Source organism: Gopherus evgoodei, chromosome 7 (genome assembly GCF_007399415.2).
Source record: "Gopherus evgoodei ecotype Sinaloan lineage chromosome 7, rGopEvg1_v1.p, whole genome shotgun sequence".
NCBI classification, from domain to species: Eukaryota; Metazoa; Chordata; order Testudines; family Testudinidae; genus Gopherus; species Gopherus evgoodei.
In genome coordinates, this window is record NC_044328.1 from 2,595,593 (window position 1) to 2,614,848 (window position 19,256).

Below are 19,256 nucleotides of genomic sequence, written 5' to 3' on the forward strand. Positions count from 1 at the left end.
GGATAGGAGCTGCTTGGAGACCTGCCAGGCGAGGGGCTCTGCTGTGGGTGAAGTGGATTCTACGTACCACACCCATGACGGAGCTGTCTGAGCCTCTGACCTTCCCTTCTGTGCCCCAGTGGCTGATGTCATGTGAGGGGTCCCAAAAATCAATCCCCTTCCTTGCCTCCCCCCAACCCAGTTCCTGGTTCCACCCAGTTCATGGCTGTGACCCACAGAATCAGCAGTTACACTGCCAGAATGTGACTAAGGCAGAACCCACTGACGTCACTTGGGCTTTCAGCCGGCGTGCCACTGGGTCCGCATACATGGCCATAACGGGAGGTAAGGGGGCAAGGTACCACCATGGAGCAAAAAACTGGCTGAAACAGTAGGGTTTGTCAACACCCACTGTGGCCGGTGCCTCTGTTGCTACGGCCTGTTTTAATATTTATTAATGATCTGGAACGGGGGGACTTGCAGATAACACAAGGTTATGTAGGTTGGGCAGGACCAGAGAGACCCAAATCCAGCCAAGAAAATGGACAACATGGTGGCAAGTGACTCACACTGTGAATAAATGCAAAGTAATGCATGGTGGGGGAGGAGGACTTTTTAAAGTACTCAGACAGAGGCCGGGCAGAGTTGTTGTGTGCTTTTGGACGTATAATACCAATGTTTATTTTTAAGCTTTTCTTATTTTGATTTTAAATTTTCACCGTTGTGGGAAACCCAGGGGGTGTATGTCAAGCATGTAATGCCGGCAGCTGCTGAGATGCAAAATGTTAAAACTTTTCAGCAGCAGCAAAACCCAAATTGTCGATATCCCATGTCAAAATAAAGTAAATATCCTTAAATCGACCCCTAAGAGGTTCTCGGGCAGCGCTGTTCTTTGTCTGATCAGCACCAATGGAAATATTTTTCCATTGGTTTGCGCATATGGTGAAATCCAAGTTTACTTACATTTACCGATAACAATCTAATCCTTCCACGCCTACTGTACATTACCTAGGGCCCTAGATGAACTGTATCAACCCCAGAAAGGGCTCCTGGCTCATTGCTGACAGCTCAAGGAGACCTCAGCTCACGGTGCAGCTGTCTTTTGAAAAAAAAATATATATCTAACCAGGTGTTAGGATGTGTAAGGAATGGGCTGGGGAATGATCTGGGGACTATTCTAATGCCAGCGGATAAATCAGTGGTGCAGCCTCCCCTGAATCCCCAGTGCAGGTCTGAGCAGTCCCCTCACACAGAACTGGAAGGGGGGGTCAGAGAAGTGACAAAGGACCCAGGGCCTGCATAGCTCTCTTCCAGAGAGAATGAAAAGAGCGGGAGTGGTGCCTGGGGCAGGCAATAAGAGGGGTGAGGAGAAAAGTCTGTAAGAAATGACAGGCCACAAGCAGGGAGCCTGGGAGCTGTTGGCCCTGTCCCATAACACACGAACCTGGGCATGCTCACTGAAATGACGCACTGGAAATGCTTTCACGTGGCAGGATTAGCATGTGGAACTCACTGCCAGAGGACATCACTGAGGCCAAAGACTTAGCAAAATGCAGAAAGAGACTGGACATTTTCTGTGGATAACAGGAACTCACCCTGCCCCTGTGTGACGCCCCAGCCTGACAGAGCATCTCCCACTAACGCGGTGGGGGTGTGTGTGTGCTACAGCCAGCATCCCACCAACACACTGTCCCCGGGGCACACTGGAACCTCTCTTTCCCCTGCCCCTGTGGGCGTCGTTTCTCTAACACACCCCTCTGGCTCAGGGCAATAACCCACTGCCCAGATGTTGCCCAAGGCCAAGGGATCAGCTGAGCCCAGGGTGAGGCCTGCATAGGGCACTAGGGGTGGGCCCTGTGTAGCCCCCCCATGCAGCCCTAGCTATAGTGAGAGCAGCAGGGCTAGTGCTGGTGCCCAGGCCATGGGGGAGGGAGGGTGGATGTGCCCCACTGTGCCCATGCTCAGCTGATGCCTGGGGGGATGTGCCCTGTCCTACTGTGCCCATGCCTGGCTGGTGCTTAGGGAGGGATGTGCCCTGCCCTGCTGTGCCCACCCCCATCTGTTGCCCTGGGGAATGTGCCCTCACCCACTGTGCCCAGCCCTGGCTGGTGCCTGGGGGGGATGTGCCTACACCCAGCTGGTGCCTGGCAGGGGGGGGATGTGCCCACACCCATCTGTTGCCCTGGGGGACGTGCCCTCACCCACTGTGCCCGGCCCTGGCTGGTGCCTGGGGGGGATGTGCCTACACCCAGCTGGTGCCTGGGGGGAGATGTGCCCTCCCAGGGGGGGATGTGCCCACACCCAGCTGGTGCGTGGAGGGGGCGGAATGGACCCTGCCCTGATGTGCTCATGCCCGGCTGGTGCCCAGGGGGATGTGCCCTGCCCACCCCCATTTGTTGCCTGGGGGGCATGTGCCCTCACCCACTGTACCCACGTCCGGCTGGGGCCTTTGGGGCGGCTGTGCCCACGCCCGGCTGTGCCCGCTGGGGGCTGTGCCCAGGAGGAGGGATGTGCCAGGGGGGTTGTGTGTGCCTGGGGCCTGAGGGGCTGTGCTCGGGGGGATGCCCCCCCGTGGAAGGCACACTCTGCCAGTCCGGGAGGCCCCGCGGGGGGGGTCTGTGCCCGGGGGGGGCTGTGCCCGCGGGGAGGGATGTTCCCCGGGGGGGGCTGTGCCCGGGGGGCGGGATGTGCCCGGGGGGGGCTGTGCTCGGGGGGGGACTGTGCCCGGGGCGATGCCCCCCCCGCGGAAGGCGCACCCTGGCCCGGGCGGCGGCGCCCATTGGTCAGCGGCCCGGGGAGTCCTGCCGTTGCCATGCCGACCGCGGCATCCTGCGCCTCCCCCGGGCGGGGCGGGGCGGCCCGGCCCCATCGCGCTGGGCAGAGCCCGGCCACAGGCGGCGGCGGGGACGCGGCGGCTCCGGGGCAGCGGGCGGGGCCCTGCCCGCCCCCGCCGGGGGGCCCGTGTCTGCGGCTGCGGGATCGGGGCCCTGGAGCCTTGCACCGGGGGGTCCCGCCGGCCGCCCCCCCGCCGAGCAGGGCTGTGCCGGGTCCCGCCCGCCCGCCCGCCCGCGGGCACCATGAGTCGCTGCCCGCGGCGGTGCCACAGGCAGCTGCGCAGGGTCATTCGCTTCTTCTACCACTTGGTCACCGGGACCCTCTCGCAAGGTAGGGACCCCCGGGGGGGCGGCCCGGCAGCTCGGGGGGCGCCCGGGGGGTGCCCTGTGTGGGCATCGTGGGGATGGGCACCGGCAACGGAGCCCGCACGGGGCTGGGGGGCCTTTCCTGGGCTCAGGCTGGGGTCCCTTAGCCGAGCGGAAGGGGGGTTGTCAGAGCCCCCCATGGGTTATGGGGGCTGTTGCGGGGGCAGGCGCCGTGGTTTGGGGCACTCCTGGGTGCACAGGAGACGGGGAAAGGGTCGCTGCGAAAGTCAGATCTGCTGTGGGACCGGGGCAGGGGGGTGTCATTCTCATGCACACACCGGGGCGGAGGGGGGCAGAGCACTGGGCACTGAATTGCAGCCTACCCATGCCCTGTCCCCCAGGAGAGATGATCTGCGGGGCTTGGGGCATGGGTTGGGGGCAGGGATCCAGTCTCCCCTCCGCCCCCAGACCAGCTTCATGCATATGTCTGGCCCCAGCCGTTGGGGTCAGTCCTCGGGAGCCCACGCCCTGGGCGCTGGGAGCAGGTGTCTTTGATGCTGAGTTACAATCCAAACCTCTCCTTTCCCTGGGTCCGGGACACCAGCTGCTGCTTCCACAGCTGCACCAAGAGAGATCTCCCCCTCCACACCCTCCCTGGCTGGGCGCCTGCCTCAGCCCCTTGCCCTGTGGCTGGGGTCACCCTGGGCACCTCAGTGATATCATTTAGCATCAGTCACAGACCCCTTCGGAGACCCCAGGACTCCCTCTGCCCCACAGGGAAAGGGGTGAAAGCTTTGGCTCCCATGCCCCTCCTGGGACAGAGATCTTCATCCCCCCGCAGCCATTCACTGCCAGCAAACCCAGCGCCCTTCCCCCTGTCATGGGCTCTAGATTGCTCTGGATGGGGAGGCATCAGCCACATGGAGCAACACCCCAGCCCAGTGACGCATGCACAGCTGGCAGCGCTGAGTGATTGGAGCCTGCCCCCCACCTCAGGGCATGTCTGCCTTGCTTGAGAGCCATCTAGTGCCAGGCATGCTGGTTGGGCTAACCCAAGAACTGACCCGAAACCAGAGCCAGCCCTAAACCCGGACTCCCCTATGCATGGGGCTTGTTGAACTCCCCCTAATCCCATGCAGCCCCTGCCCCTCCAGATCCCACCTGGCCAGAGGCTGTGCCTGGGCTCTCTGACCTGGCGTGCAGAAGTAGGTCCTGCTTTGCATCTGCACTTGTAGCCACTTCTCCAGCAAACCATCTCGAGCTGCTCACGGAGCTGGGGATGCACAGCTGGATGGGGCCATGGCTGTGTCCCCTTCCCCTGGAGATCCCCAACTGGGAAGCCCTGATCTCTCCTCCCTGCACTGGGGTGAGACTCGTGCTGCCCTGTGGGAGCCTGGCTCTAGTGTCTCACTCCCTGGGGCTGACAGGGTGGGTGTTGCGAAGGCAGGATGCACTGTGCTCCTTTGTGGGTGCCGCGTCGGCGCTGGGCGAGGGTGTGAGACTCGCAGTGTGCCCCTGCCCATCACGCCGTCTGGCTTTGTTGCGTTGTCAGTCTTTGTTACGTTGTCAGTCTCACTCCACAGGACTGTCTGTGGCAGAGGCTACGAGGAACCCACCGCTTTGGCACCGTGCCTGGCGCTGGGCTGACAGGCTCTGATTTCACATTCAGCAGCCGTCACGGCTCGGGAGAGGAGCAGGCTCGGGGCAGGGAGGAGAGAGCGTGCAGCGTGGAATGAGGCGGACGACTGCGGGGTGGCTGGGGGTGCGGCCTCTCTCCTCTCTTAGTGCTGGCTCTGGTGTCCCAGGCAGTGCTAGGGGGTGCAGTGCTGCTGGAATAGCGGGGGCAGGGGGCTTTCGGGAGCTGCTCCCAACTGGGGGCTGGAGGTGCCTTCTGGGCCAGCGAAAACAGGCAGGGATGCCAGCAGGGGTGTGAATGACAGCAAACCGCTGCCCCCAGAAGTGGCACCCTCCTGTAAGCGGTTCCCGTGTGGCGCCCACTGGCCCTGCCGCTCCTTCCCTTGGCGTTGGACCAGGGCCAGTGGGTTTGTGCTGATGTGAGTGAGAAGAGGCCAGCTCTCCTATGCTCATTAGCTGCCCACCTTCCCCCGCCACATGGCCTGGTGCCGGGGCTTGGCTGCTGCACTGATGTCCCTGCAGGCCTGTCAGAGAAACCTGTGGCAGCCCATGTTCTGCTCCTCGGCGGCCAGGAGGGTCACATAGCCGCCTGCTTCACCCCTTGGGCCCAGCTGCAGCGGCACGCAGCCCCCCGGATTGTGGTGTTGTCAAACGCCTCGGCCGCTGGCCAGTTGCTCAGCTGTCGCTCCCCCGGTGTTGTCGGCTCACACACACGGGCCGTTGGCAAGGAACACGTAGGTGGCTGACGAGCCGGCGAAGGCAATCCCCTGAGCCGAGGGGAAGTGCAGCCGTTTGGAGCCCAGCCCGCAGAGCTCATCGCTCCGCATCAGGCAATTACAGCCCCATCCGCTCGTTCTGGAGGGTGGTGGTAACTTCCCGGCCCCACCCCAGAGCATTGCCACGGGCTGGCCTGGCCCGTGTCTCCAGGGAGCGACCTGGAGAACCATCATGGCGGGTCCCCTGCTGCTTGGCTCTTAATTACACACACGCTCCCCCCCGTGTGCGTCCATGTGTTTGCACACGCGTGTGAAGCCACGGTGCTACCCATTGTCACGGACTCACAGAATGCGCCCACTCGTGGCCCCGTGCGGTCTGTTGGGGGTGCCCCTTTCAGTGCGACAGCCCTTCTCGGGGGTCCACTCTCTCCCAGGGTCAGGCCCCTCCACCTCCTGGAGCCGCACCTCTCTGAGCCTTAGCACATCTGTCTCTGCAGTGGGGCCTCTCAGGGAGTCCCCTCGCTCTGGACCCCCCGGGCCTCCACCCCTGCAGGGGTTCATGCAACCTTGTTCTCTAGCTCGGAGCGACTCTCAGCCAGCATAAAATGGAAGGGTTTGTTGAGAGTTGAACACAGCACAGGAAACTCTCAGGGACTCAGGCCTGGCCTCCCTCAGCCCAGCACATCCTAGTCTCCCTGCATCCAGTGGGGCTCTGCCTGCTCCCCCTCCAGCCCAGAGCCCCCGTGCTTCCCAGCTGGGCCTCCGATATCCCCAGCCCCAAGCCCCTTCTGTCCATTGTGTTCTCTCCAGGGAAACAGGGTCGTAAACAGGATGGCCTGGGTCTCCTCTCCTCTCAGCCCTCCTCTGGCTGGAACCGGCTGGTCAGGTCACCGGGGTCCTCTCCCCGCAGCCCATTGTCCTCCCACTGGCCAGAACCGGCTGGGACTCCTGAGCTGGGTCTCCCGGTCTCCGGGTCACCAGTCACTGGGGTCTCCACCTCCAGGCCATCGGCCGGGGTTCCGAGTTCCCTCTCCAGTCCTCTGTACCAACGACCCCCCTCTTCCCTCCCCTGTTAAACCAGTAACACCCGGGGACACTGAGTCCCACCCCCTCTGCATGCAAACCATTGGAACACACGGAAAAACCTAAGAAACCCCCCACTTCGTCACACTCCCAGAGAGAAGGGGAAGATGTGCTGGGATGGGAGCGTTCCCTGGAGCAGTCGGCGGAGTGACCGTCACGGGCCGCATTTCCCTGAGGGCCTTGTCCCCTTACGGCCCAGTGAGACAGTGACATTGGCTCCGATAGCTTGTGAAGGTCCTGGAAGATGCATCATGCCCCGTCCCACAATAAGTGAGGTGGGTGGCAGTGTTTGATGAGCGGGGTGGGAGCAGAGGGATTTTAAGGGAGGAGATGGCTTATCTAACACCCTTTGTGGGGGGGGGGGGGGCAGTAAGAAGCCAGGCCACCCTGATGGATCTGCCGGCATTGGGCAGAGCAAGGAGTCTCTGCTACCTTGGTCTGTTTTTCTGACCTAACATGGGCTCCCATCTCTGCGGGGGCCCCAGACACAGCTGGAACAAGGCAGCCAATGGGCTCTGTGCGGGTGCGCTCTGAGCTGCGGGGCTGCCTTCCGGGAGAGGCTGGGTCACCTGCTCTAGGGCTTTGCCCCTGCTCCTTGCAAGGGGCTGGTGCAAGGCCCTTCCCGCCGAGTGTTCTCCAGCCTGGCTGTAGGTGTGTCTGGGGCTGAACCTCACCCCTCCCATCTCGCCGCTCCCCCCTGCGCTGTGCTGAGCAGTCATGCTCTGCAGCGGAGCTGCAGGCTGCTCCCCTTTCAGGGGTCTGCAAGGCAGCCTCAGTTCTTTCAGTGCCAACTTTGAGTACCCAGGGCCCTTCCCCACCCTTTGGCAGTGCTCCTAGCCATCTGCGCCAGATCTCGGGGCTGCCTGCTGAGAAACCGGCTGAGACCCCCCCAGGCATGGAGCAGCTCTTGTTGCTCCCAGCTAAGGCTGACTTGGACCCGGTGAGCTAGAGGTGAGCGAGCCGTCTGGTTCCAGCCCTCCTCCTCAACAGCCAGGGAAGATGATCACAGCAGCCCCAGCTGGCCAGGGTTGGATCCATGAAGACATGAGGGAGGAATCTCCTGACATCCCACCCAACCCCTGTGTCCCCCGAGCAGCGTGGGGAGCCCCTCACAGCTGGAGGAAAACCAGAGCCGACCCCCCTGTGACAATCTGGACTGATGGAGAGCTGTGAGAAGAGCCACTCCCCGTCTGTTCACACACAGCCTCCAGCATGCTTCTAGCCAGGCACTCCTGAATCATACCGCAGAGCGACACCAGCAAACTCCCAGCCCCAGAAATGTGCATCTTGTACTGCCCAGCTCTGTACTTCGGTGCAATACAGGCTCATGGCAAGGCCGTCATTTCATTCAGAGACAATGAGATGCACAGACCCTGTTATCTCAAATGGAGGTTCCCAAACACACTGGCTTAGAGAAAACAATAAAACAAGTTTATGAACTACACAAAGATAGATTTTAAGTGATTACAAGGTGTCACGGAGTGTGCGGGGAGACAAGGCCCTGCACCACCAGCTTCCTGTGATTCACCGGGACTCTCAGCCAGCCAGTAACACAGAAGGTTTATTTAGACGACAGGAACACAGTCCAAGACAGGTCTTGCCGGTACCGACAACAGGCCCCCCCTTAGTTAGGTCCATCTGGGGCCCCCCAGGGAGGCCACAGCCCCGTTGGGAAGCCCCTTTGGAGCACCCCTCTCCATTTCACAGCCAGCTCCAAACTGAAACCCCCTCCCAGCCCCCTCCTCTCTGGGTTTTGTCTCTTTCCCCGGGCCAGGAGGCCACCTGATCCCTTTGTCTCCAACACCTTCAGTTGGCACCTGGTATGGCTGTGTTGCTTCTGCCAGTTCTGGCTCACTGGTGCCCTCTGGCGTTGAGTTTGAAGATGTGGTTGCACTTGCTGGTTGCTGTTTCAGTTCCGGGCTTGGGACTGGAGGTGCTGTGGCTGTTTCAGTGGTTGGCATGGAATCCGGGTCCACTACCTCTGTCTGGGTCTCTGGTAACACAGACGGGGCGTCTGTGGACGGCTCAGGAACAGGAATGGGTCTGGAAGCTTGCCGGGTTTGGCTACGTGTAACCATTCCCACTCTCTTGGCCCGCTTCACCTGGTTGGCCAAATCTTCCCCCAGTAGCATGGGGATGGAATAATTGTCATAGACTGCAAAAGTCCACATTCCTGACCAGCCTTTGTACTGGACAGGCAGTTCAGCTGTAGGCAAGTCTACAGCTTGTGACATGAATGGGTAAATTGTCACTTGGGCCTTTGGGTTGATGAATTTGGGGTCTGCGAAGGATTGGTGGATAGCTGACACTTGTGCCCCCGTGTCTCTCCACGCAGTAACCTTCTTTCCGCCCACTCTCAAATTTTCCCTTCGCTCCAAGGGTATTTGAGAGGCCTCTGGGCCTGGGAATCTTTGGTGTGATGGTGGTGTAATGAACTGCACTCGGATAGCGTTCTTTGGGCAGTTGGCCTTGATATGTCTCAGTTCATTACACTTAAAGCATCTTCCATCTGACGAGTCACTGGGTTGAGGTGAGTTACTGGAGACTGACGAGGTGGAAGAATAGGGTGTCTGTGGCTTTCCTTGGGTTGTATGTGGGGTCTTTGGCTGTCCTCGGTTGTAGGGTTTATGGTCGGTGTGCCCCCTGGGGTATTCGTTCCCCTTGACAGTAGCTTTCTTGCTTTCTGCCACTTCCATCCATCTGGCTCCAATCTCCCCCGCCTCGGTGAGATTTTTGGGTTTTCCATCTTGTATGTACCGTGTTATGTCCTCAGGAACACCATCCAAGAACTGCTCCATTTGTATGAGGAGGTGCAGTTCTTCCAAGGTTTTAACATTGTGTCCCGATATCCAGGCCTCATAATTTTTCCCAACGTAGTAGGCGTGTTTGGGAAATGACACATCTGGTTTCCACTTTTGGGTTCTGAAACGCCGAGGGGCATGATCCGGGGTTATCCCCATTCTGTATCTGGCCTTGGTTTGAAAAAGTTTCTAGTTGTTCATTTGCTCCTTAGGCATTTCAGCTGCCACCTCTGCTAAAGGTCCACTGAGCTGTGGCCTCAATTCTACCATGTACTGGCCTTCGGGGATGCTGTACCCAAGACAGGCTCTTTCAAAATTTTCCAAGAAGGCCTCGGTGTCATCACCTGCCTTGTAGGTGGGAAATTTTCTGTGATGTGGAACCATAATTGGCGAAGGGTTGTTAGGATTGGCTGGAGCCTGTTGCTTAGCCTTTTCTAATTCCAGTTCATGTTTTCTCTGTTTTTCCCTCTCTTCACTTTCTTTTTGTTGTTTTTCCATGTCTCGGCGGTGGGCCGCCTCTTCTTCTTCTTGTTTCCTTCGGTGGGCCACCTCTTCTTCTTCTAGTTTTCTTTTGTGGGCTGCCTCTTTGGCTGCTTGTTCTCTTTTGTAGGCTGCCAGTTTGATGCTTTCTTCCTTTTCTTTCAGCTCCACCTCTTTTTGTCTTTTTTCCAGTTGTCGCCTGTGTTCAGCTTCTTTGATTTGTCCTTCAGCCTACATTTTTGTATTGGAAGGCATGGTTCCTGTTTTCTTGTGTTGGGGTGCCCTCTGGTGTTTATTGTCTGAACTGCAGGCTCTGTTGCCTCCTGGGGTCTGCCTAGCAACAGTGCCTTTTTCCCTTTCTTCCTCTAGCTAATCTGTTCAATGTAAAGTAAACCAGAAAAACCACTTTATTTGCATGTGTATAGTGCTGGTATTTGACTCCTAATGGGAGTGCTATTGTGTGACAAAAGACCCGTAATAGTTCCTTAATGGTTCCTTGCTTAATATGCAAGCCAGAAACTGCAAGAGAGAGCAGAGAAAAAAAAATTCTCTCTGGTTCCTTTTAAAACCAAACTGTTTCTCTCTGCTTAAAAGCCCCTAGCAGAGAAAAGAAAAATATAATATTCCTACTGGCTTCTATCTATCTCACCACTGCACACCATGTCATAACCTATTCCCAGATTTGGACCTTAGCGTCCAAAATATGGGGGTTAGCATGAAAACCTCTAAGCTTAGTTACCAGCTTGGACCTGGTAAAGCTGCCACCACCCAAAAATTAGAGTGTTTGGGGGCACTCTGGTCCCCCCAAAAACCTTCCCTGGGGACCCCAAGACCCAAATTCCTTGAGTCTCACAACAAAGGGGAATAAACCATTTCCCTTCCCCCCTCCAGGTGTTCCCTCCCTGGGTTCCTGGAGAGATACACAGAAGCAAGCTCCATGAATCAAAACAGAGGAATTCCACCCTCCCTATTTCCAGTCCTGGAAACACAAGCACTTCCCTCTTCACCCAGAGGGAATGCAAAGTCAGGCTAGTAAATCTAACACACACAGATTTCCCCCTGACTTCTTCCTCCCACCCATTCCCTGGTGAGCACAGACTCAATTCCCTGGAATCCCCACTAAAGAAAAACTCCAACGGGTCTTAAAAGAAAGCTTTATGTAAAAAGAAAGAATAATACATAAAAATGGTCTCTCAGTATTAAGGTGACAAATACAGGGTCAATTGCTTAAAAGAAATATGAATAAACAGCCTTATTCAAAAGAATACAATTTAACACATTCCAGCAACTACACACATGTAAATACAAAAGAAAACAATATAAACCTTACTATATTTGTACTTACAACTTGGAAACAGAAGATTAGAAAGCAAGAGACAGAAATCCTCTCATAGCCGAGAGAGAGACAGGCAGAAAACCAGAACAAAGGACTCACACACAAACTTCCCTCCACCCAGATTTGAAAAAGTCTTGTTTCCTGATTGGTACTCCTTTCCAGGTGAAAGAGACATTAACCCTTAGCTATCTGTTTATGACAAGGGGCCCAGGCCATCAGTTGCTAGGAGACAGAGTGCCAGGCATTTAGGTGCACTGGCCCTTTGCTCTGTAGCAATCACACCCCCTTATCCCACCACCTAGATACTTAAGAACTGCATAGGGGACACTGAGGCACCAACACAGTATTCAGAGAAAACATTAAGAACATTCCCAGTTCGCCACACAAGGAATGAGGCTTAAAAGCCAGAACCAATTACAAAGAAATAAAAGGTAAAATGGAGACTAATACCTAATTAACATCCTAAGCGAATTCAAAGTGAAAGGTTTCTCTCACCATATACTTACAGCAGTTTGGCTGGATCACTTCAGCCAGGATCCCTTGCCAAGTTCAATGACGCTTCCTTTTCAAATGTTGTTGATGCCATGGGTAGAGCTGAGGGGAGAGAGGTGATCTGGGGCCTCTGGTCCTCGTTTTTGTCTCTTTTTCTCCTCTTTGAGAATCCTCTCCAGTTGGGTTCAGGCGACAGCCAGTCTGTTTACACAGGAACCCCCGCTGTTCCTATGTCAATATGTAAATCTCTCGCTCACAACCTTCTTCGTGCCAAAGAACAGCCTCTTACCCAAGTGATAGTTCATGTGATTAAGATGACACCTGGCCAAGGCATCAACTTATCTTTGGTCTCTGAGGAGCTGGGTTGTGCCTGCTTTTCTAAACTTGAAGCATGTCTCAGCAATATCATACAACAGAATCTTAAAACTTTTCATACAATGGTGCCACACATACTTTACCAGGACACTAATGTTCAGCAGATTATGAGTTTTCCACTGACACCTCACAAGATATACTTTGTACAAAACTTATCATGGACTTGTAAAAAGGGTGAACATAAGAGTACAGTCTGTCATGCCCCCATTCGAGCCCCAGGCCCAGTGAGTCGCACGATTAGAAGGGTCACCTTTAAACAGCTGCCCAACCCCGGGGAGAGGGAGAGAGAGAGTTAACTGAAAATCCAGGAGCACACACCTGTCTTCTCTGCTCCCTCCCTAAACAGGGAATGTAGCATCTCCCTGAGGACTGATGGGGTGAAGGCCCACTTCTGGAGTCTGAGCCTCTAGGCTCTTCCAGGTGCTTCTCTGAGGCCATGAGGGCTAGAAACATTCTGGTTTGTGAACTGAAGGGGAGACTTTCCCTGTAACGCTGCCTGCAGATACCCGCCACGAACCAGCCACAAACCCCACCGTGGCTGTGAGTTCTGTACTTAGATCTCACCCACCAATTATCGAGTGTGAGTGAACTCCTCAGGCGCTGAAACAGCCTGACCAGGGAGTCCCAGACAGTCCCCTCGGGCTTTCCAGGCTGTCTCTCCTCCCTGGTGAGCTGCCTCTGTGATAGCTGGGCCCTTGCACCAAGGATCACAGCAACATTCAGGTAACCCCCCATCCCAAAGGACCCGTCACTTACCCCAGGTCAGTTGTACCTTAGCTCTCGCACCAGAGACAGGGCTGCTGGCGAATCCTAGACTTACCTATAGAATAAATCTGACGATCGTTTAAGGAAACACGACTTATTTATAAAGTGAAAGCAGACCTGGGGTTTAAGGAAAGCACCCAATGTGGTGAGACTCCTGATCTTGTTATCTCAGGGGCTATCAACACTGGGGCAGCTGCTCCATGAATGGAGAAGGGTCTGTGTCTCTGGGGGTGTTTCCACACAGCCCTCACCAGTGGGGACATGGCAAGGCTTGGAGCTATGGTTCTAATTTTCCAGGCCCGTCAGTGCGACCTTTCCCCCCACCCCAGCTACCCCATGGCCATTCGACTGCACATCCGTCTCTGTGGCTCTGCTTGGGTTTTGATGTGGCTGTCTCCAGGCTGGGCGTGAATCCTGTGTCCGTGGCTGCTGTGTTTCTCCCGTGCCCTTAGAAAAAGGGCTTTCGGCTGGGTTGTGAACCCAACTATTTGTAAGGTGGCTGGGTGCAGAGGCCCCCCCAGCACCAGCCAACGTTCCCTCTCACTTCTTATGTCCATGTGCAGAATTAATTTTGTTATATGCACCAATATAGAGGTGACGTGTGGCGGGGGTGGGGTCGAGGGGTTCGGTGTATGGGAGGGGGCTCAGGGCTGGGGCAGGGAGTTGGGGCGCAGGGGGGTGAGGGCTCTGGCTGGGGTTGCAGGTTCTGGGGTGGGGCCGAGGATGAGGGGTTCGGTGTGTGAGAGGGGGCTCAGGGTCAGGGCAGGAGGTTGGGGTGCAGGGGGTGAGGGCTCTGGCAGGGGGTGTGGGTTCTGGGATCGGGACGGGGATGAGGAGTTTGGTGTGTCGGAGGGGGCTCAGGGCTAGGGCCATGGCAGTCCCCGCCATGGCTCCCGGGCATGGTCACCCTGATCCCTCCCGGCGTGCCCTTCCCTTCCCCCTTCCCCGCTGGGCGGCCTGTGCCATGGGCGGCTTTGCTGCATCTCGGGACTGTCTGAGAGGGGAATGTGTCCCGGCATGGATCCGCAGCGCAGCATGGCCTGTCTGTGTTGGGGATCGTGCTGTGGCTGGGATGGGGCAAACCCGCACCTGCCCAGGGGGCCCGGCGAGAGCCCGTGTCGTCTGGGCCAAAGATGGGGCGAGGCTGGGGCAAGAGAAACGACTCCATCAATTTAGCAGGTTAAACCGGTGACTTCAGCACCCGAAAATAGCCCGGCGCCGCTATGCTCGTATGCTGATTAATAATGTGCCCCGTCTCTGATTAGCAGCTGCGTAATAAGGGAGCCGCTGTGACCTAAATTTAACTCTCCTAATGGGTGATGGCCCGAGAACCAAAAAAAAGAACTCTCTCCATTAGCCCACCCCTGGCTGCCTGGCTCAGGTCCTGCCCTGCTCTGGGGGGAGGCTGGGCTTCCCGCCAGGGAGCGAAGCACCCCGGGGAGTCTCTGGAGCTGACCAGGGCTAGCAGCAGCTGCCGAATCAATGGGCTGTGGCCCCGTGTGGCTCCAACCCAGTGTGGAAGCAGAGCTGCAGCCCAGCTCCTCCGGGGCTTGTCTCTGGGGCAGCCAGTGGGGCCCCCCACGGGAATGTGACCCCTCAGCCCCCTGCTCCGGAGTGCAACCCCTGGTGCCTGGGAGTCCCCGGGGGAGCAGGGTGGCTTGCCTGGGCCATGCTGCAGGATCCCTGAGAGCTCCAGCCAGCATCCATCCTCTGCTGCCCTCCTGCGCCAGGGAGGGTGTTACAGGGGCCGAGGAGGTCCCTGGTCGGGGGGATGACGGATCTGCAAGGAGGTTGCATCCCATTGAGACTGGCCAGGGTGGCGGTGGAAGGAACCACGTTCAGGGGTGGCTCTCCCCACCTGGCTATCTCTGTGACACCCCCCCACCGCCCTGGGCAGGCGGAGAGCCGCCCCCCATCCAGCACCCGTAGCTGGCTGTGCCATTGGCTGGTGGCCTCGGCCCCACGACTGGGGGACTGTGTGAAGATGGCTCCGACGGCTGCATCTGGGCGAGGGGCCCTGCCCTGCCCTGCCCTCAGGCACGGCTATTTATACCCTGTGCGCGACAGTGGGCTGGCGAGGCGCTAATTTTAGCTCCATGGCAGCGCTGTGCTTTGGCGGTTGCACCAGCCGGCGGGGGAAGGGGGCGTTCAGAGCCTTCTTTTAAAAACCGAGGCAGAAAGTGGGACAGCAGCGTCTGCCATTCAGCTCCGGCTTGGTCTGAACACAGGCCCGGGGCTGTGGGAGTGAGGGAAGCCTAGAAACACCGAGGTTTACTCAGCCTCGTCTGCTATAACTGCCCTGGGCCTGGATCTGCCTCCAGCATGGGGAGCGGGGTGGGGTGTGTGTGTGTGTGTGAGTCTTGCACAAAGCCCCCAGGCTGTCTCTGCGCAGTCTCAGCTGGCGAGGGGCTGGGCTGCTGGAAGGCTGGAACAGGGGGCTGAGTCCTGACTCCTGGGTTCGCAGCCGGGGCGCAGAATCTCGGGTGCCATGGTTCTGCACGTGCGCCCAGCCCGGTCGGGGTGGTGGATGGAGACCACAGCTCGCCAGAGCAGGCGGGAGCGTCACGAACACTGCGCTGGCTCAGCTCGGGTCCAGGAGAAATCCCAGCACAGCCGAGCTTGTTTCTAGCTTCTCCCGTATTTGCGGCTCAAGGTGACGACTGTGGAGGGGCCAGGGTTTATCCTGCCCTGTAACTCATGTGGCAACCACAGCCTGCCCTGCCCTCACTAGCATCCGGCCTTGGGGTAACTAACTCCACTTCTGAATGCACCTCGTGAAGACAGGGCCTCGGAGGGTCTGTCTACACTGCAGTGCAAGCCCCGGGTTAGCAGAGCTCGAGGGAGCAGACCCTGGGTTTGTTAACCTGGGGCGTGAGCAGCTTCACTCCTCTGTAACCCCAGGTGTGGAACTGTTGAGCCCAGACCCCAGCCTGGGGCTCCAGCGTCTACACAGCGTTATTCAGGGACAAGTTCAACCACCCACATCCCAGATTTCCCAATATGAGGGAGCAGGCGGATTTGACCTGGGAATGTTGCAGGGGAGTTACATTGGGGATGAGGAACTTCCCTTGAAGGAAGCTACCCGAGCTGTAGCCTGAGCCAGGAGGGGGGTTGGGAGAAGCGACACCTTCTGCCCGGGAGACTGGACAAAGGAGAGGAGGAGCTGGGGAGTGGGGGGAGAGCTGCTGGAGGAGGTTTTGTTTTCAGTCTTGGTCTAGGGGGGGTGCAACGCAGGGAACCCCAAGCTGGGGTCTAAGTTCCCTGAACCCCCCAGAAGGACTGGATTGAGGGGTTCTGGTTGTACCTACACGCTCTGCTTGGGACTGTGTCCTGTCGTCTAATAAACCTTCTGTGTTACTGGCTGGCTGAGAGTCCCGGTGAATCACAGGGAGAGGGGTGCAGGGCCCTGACTCCCCCACACTCTGTGACACCCAGCACCCTCCCAGAACGGGGCCACTCGAGCCCTTTGTGCGTGGGGCAGCGCGGGAACACAGCTGGCCCGAGGACAAAGGAAGTCGGCCCGGGGCATTGTGGGATACTTTCAGCACACTCCCAGAGCACGGGTCCAGTGAGACTGCGTCTGCACTGCAAAGCAACAGGGCTTGAACCCTGGGTCCCGGCTTGACTCAGGGTCGGACTCTCTGCCCCCGTGAGGCCCTGGGTCCGAGCCTGGGTTAGTGTGATTGGCGTGTAGGCAGAAGAGGGGTTCGGTCTGAGGCTGAGTTTGCAGTGTGGACGTGCCCTGGGGAACTCATCCCACAGGGCTGGGAGGCGCCAGGCCAGAGGGTGAGGTGTCTTGGGGGGAGAGGTCTGGGGATGGGTGGGAGCGCACAGAGGACCAGGCTGGTGGTGAACTGTCTCGGGCTGGGGGGTCTCCCTGGCGAAGGGTCTGGAGTCCTGACATGGGGCCCACTGAATAGGAGGCAGGGCTGGCTCTTTGGCAGGGGCTAGGCCGGCCCCCTCTCATTGTGCTCGCTGGCAGTGCCGGGCTCCCCTGGGCCGGGCGGTTATTTTTAGACAGGAGCCGTGTGTTAGATGAGAGCAATTACGGTAATTGGTTTGGGAGCTCGGCTATCATGTGTCGCTCCTGACCCCTTCACAGGGAGGCAGCGAGTCCCAGCCCGGCGCCCGCGCTGGCACGGGGGTGCTTTCACCGGGGGGCACCGGGGCGGGCGCCTGGGATGGAGCCATGGAGAGGGCATCCCCACACAGCGACAGCCTGCTCTACGCCTCGCTGATCGTCATCCTCCTCCTCATCTCCTACTGGTTCACCACCAAGTGCTTCAAGATCATCAGCGGCATCGAAGGTAGCGGGGGGGGCACAGGGGGATCTGGCGGGGGACATTGGGGCTGGGTCTGCGAATCCCAAGGGCTTCCCCGGCCCGCTGTGTTTGTGCCGTGGTGCGGCGAGGGCAGCTCCCTGGCAATGCCCCACTCTGGCGGAGGGAACTGGCCGCGGGCTGTCTGCCCTTACGTGGAGACGGCTGCCCTGCCTGCGGGCAGTGCTCAGCCCCTCGGCCTGCATCCCGGCTTCCCCCGTCCCAAACCGGGCTGTGGCGTGGCTGGGGCAGGCTGGCGAGGGCTCTGGCTCCGTCATTTTTACTCTGGGGTTCTCCTGCGCCAGCCCCAGGCTGCTCTTGGCTGGTAGCCCCTTGGGGCGGGACCTACATCTGCATTCGTTTCATTCGCCTGGAAATGGGTATTTGGAGGGGTCAGGTGCACTGGGCGCCCCAAGGGGCTTCTTATCTCCCCCCCCCATTCCCTGTCCCCATCCTTCTGAGCTGGCTCTGGTAGGGCTGGCAGCCAGAGGGGGCTGGTGTGCCCAGAGATTTGTAGCCTTGCGCCGTTCCCATTAATGATCTCACACCCTTTCCTTTAAGGGTGAGTACAATGGGGCTGGGGAGGTGCAGGGCACGTCACCTCTAGGGCGGCGCTCCATGTCTGCCTGTCTTATCCCATCCCTGCAGCGCCCAGCCCAGGGCTCAGTCCCGGGGGCCATCAGTGTGATGCGAGTTGCTAGTTCTCAGCCTGGCTCCCAATAGGCAGGTGTCCACGCGGCACTCGCCAGCCATCACCACTGAGCAGCCACTACGTTCTGACCCCCCCGCCTACGACGTGCTCCCCAGGTCCTGGGAAATGCATTGCTAAGCCGGATCCCTGGGTCTCCCAGGCTGATCAGGGCCAACGGAGCCACTAGCCCGTGTTGCCGGGTGTGGTGAGCGTATAAAACCCTCCACTGGAAGCCCAGCGAGCGGCCTGTGCGGTCTGGGCGCTGTTTCACTGCCAGGCAGTACGTTGGGCGGCAATTCAGAGAGCCGGCGAGGTCTCTCTCGCGCCTGGTTAGGCTGTGCCAGCCTGCGGCTGGGAGCCGCTGGGAATCTCACGTCGTTCTCTAGTATCCCGCTATGTGCAAGTCACCCGCTCGGATACCTTCCCTTCCCTCGCACCACTGCTGCCTGGCCAGGGCGGGACACCCCCGGCTGCCCTCCTGCGATGCGCAGGGCCAGATGGGCCCTGAGGATCGGGCTTTGCTTTTCTGCCCTCGGGCTGTGACAACCCGGCCTCCTTCGCGGCGAATCCCATCGTGCTAGGGATGTGATTCCCTCCTGGCACCGCGGGAGAGCGGGGGAGAGAGTGGAACTGAATTTCCAGGCCAGGGGCAGGTGCCCGATGATTCGACCCCTGCCCTGCCTGCGGGGCCTGGGTTCGCCCATCTGTCTCTCTGGATTCCCAGGCTGTAGGAGAGGGGAGAGATGCTGGGAGCAGATGCTTCCTATTGCATGAGTCAGGACTCTCCTCTGCGGGCGATCGAAGCAACACAGCCTGAGAGCAGGCACCCAAGGGAGCAGCCTGGCGTGTGCTGCCCTGACAGCGTCCTCCCCTGCCCTGCCTGGGCACGCCCTGCCATTCCACTGCCTGCCTGCCCCGTGCGATGGAGGGGGCTTGCAGCCAAGCAGATTTGCTGTGTCTGTCACGCAGCCGGTGGGGTGCATGGCACAGTGCGCTCCAGATGGACATGGTCCCTGCCCCCCGGGAGCCGCCAGCCCTTGGCATGGATCCAGCACAAAGGGGTGAATCGCTGGCTCTCCAGGCTTGGGGAGGGCAGGTCGTGGGCTGCAAGGGGAGCCTCAGAGACAGGCAGGGAGGCTGCTCTGCTCCAAGGAGGCAGCAGGAGCCGGAGCCCCTTCCTGCTGCTGTGTGCGTGGAGCTTTGCCTTGTCCATCTGCACTTGGGGTGTTCCCTGAACAGGGGACGGGGGGGCCTCTGCCAGGCCCTGAACCGCCCCCACTGGGTCCTGGTGGCAGGACTGAATAGGGGCTGTTTGCAGGCTCCGTGGCACCAGCGGGCCCATGGGCAAGGCACTGAGTCTGCCTGGCAGCGTGGCCCCAGCCCAGTGTTTGTCAGAGCCGGGGGGGTGGGGGCCTGCAGCTGCAATGGCCTCTGGGTAGATCTC

The 19,256-nt window shown here is 58.8% G+C and overlaps 1 protein-coding gene across 3 annotated transcripts in view; it reads left to right on the forward strand.

Annotated features, from left to right (window-relative positions):
• Positions 1-19,256, forward strand: part of KCNIP2 (potassium voltage-gated channel interacting protein 2) — a 127,494-nt gene that overhangs the window by 59,337 nt on the left and 48,901 nt on the right. The window contains exon 1 of one of the 3 annotated variants that reach the window (XM_030570433.1): positions 3,022-3,144. The exons of the other annotated variants lie outside the window; for them this stretch is intronic. Within the exon in view, the coding sequence (XP_030426293.1) occupies positions 3,057-3,144 (88 nt within the window). The 5' untranslated portion in view covers positions 3,022-3,056. Of the gene's footprint in view, positions 1-3,021; positions 3,145-19,256 lie in introns of those variants that run through there. 3 annotated transcript variants of the gene reach the window in all.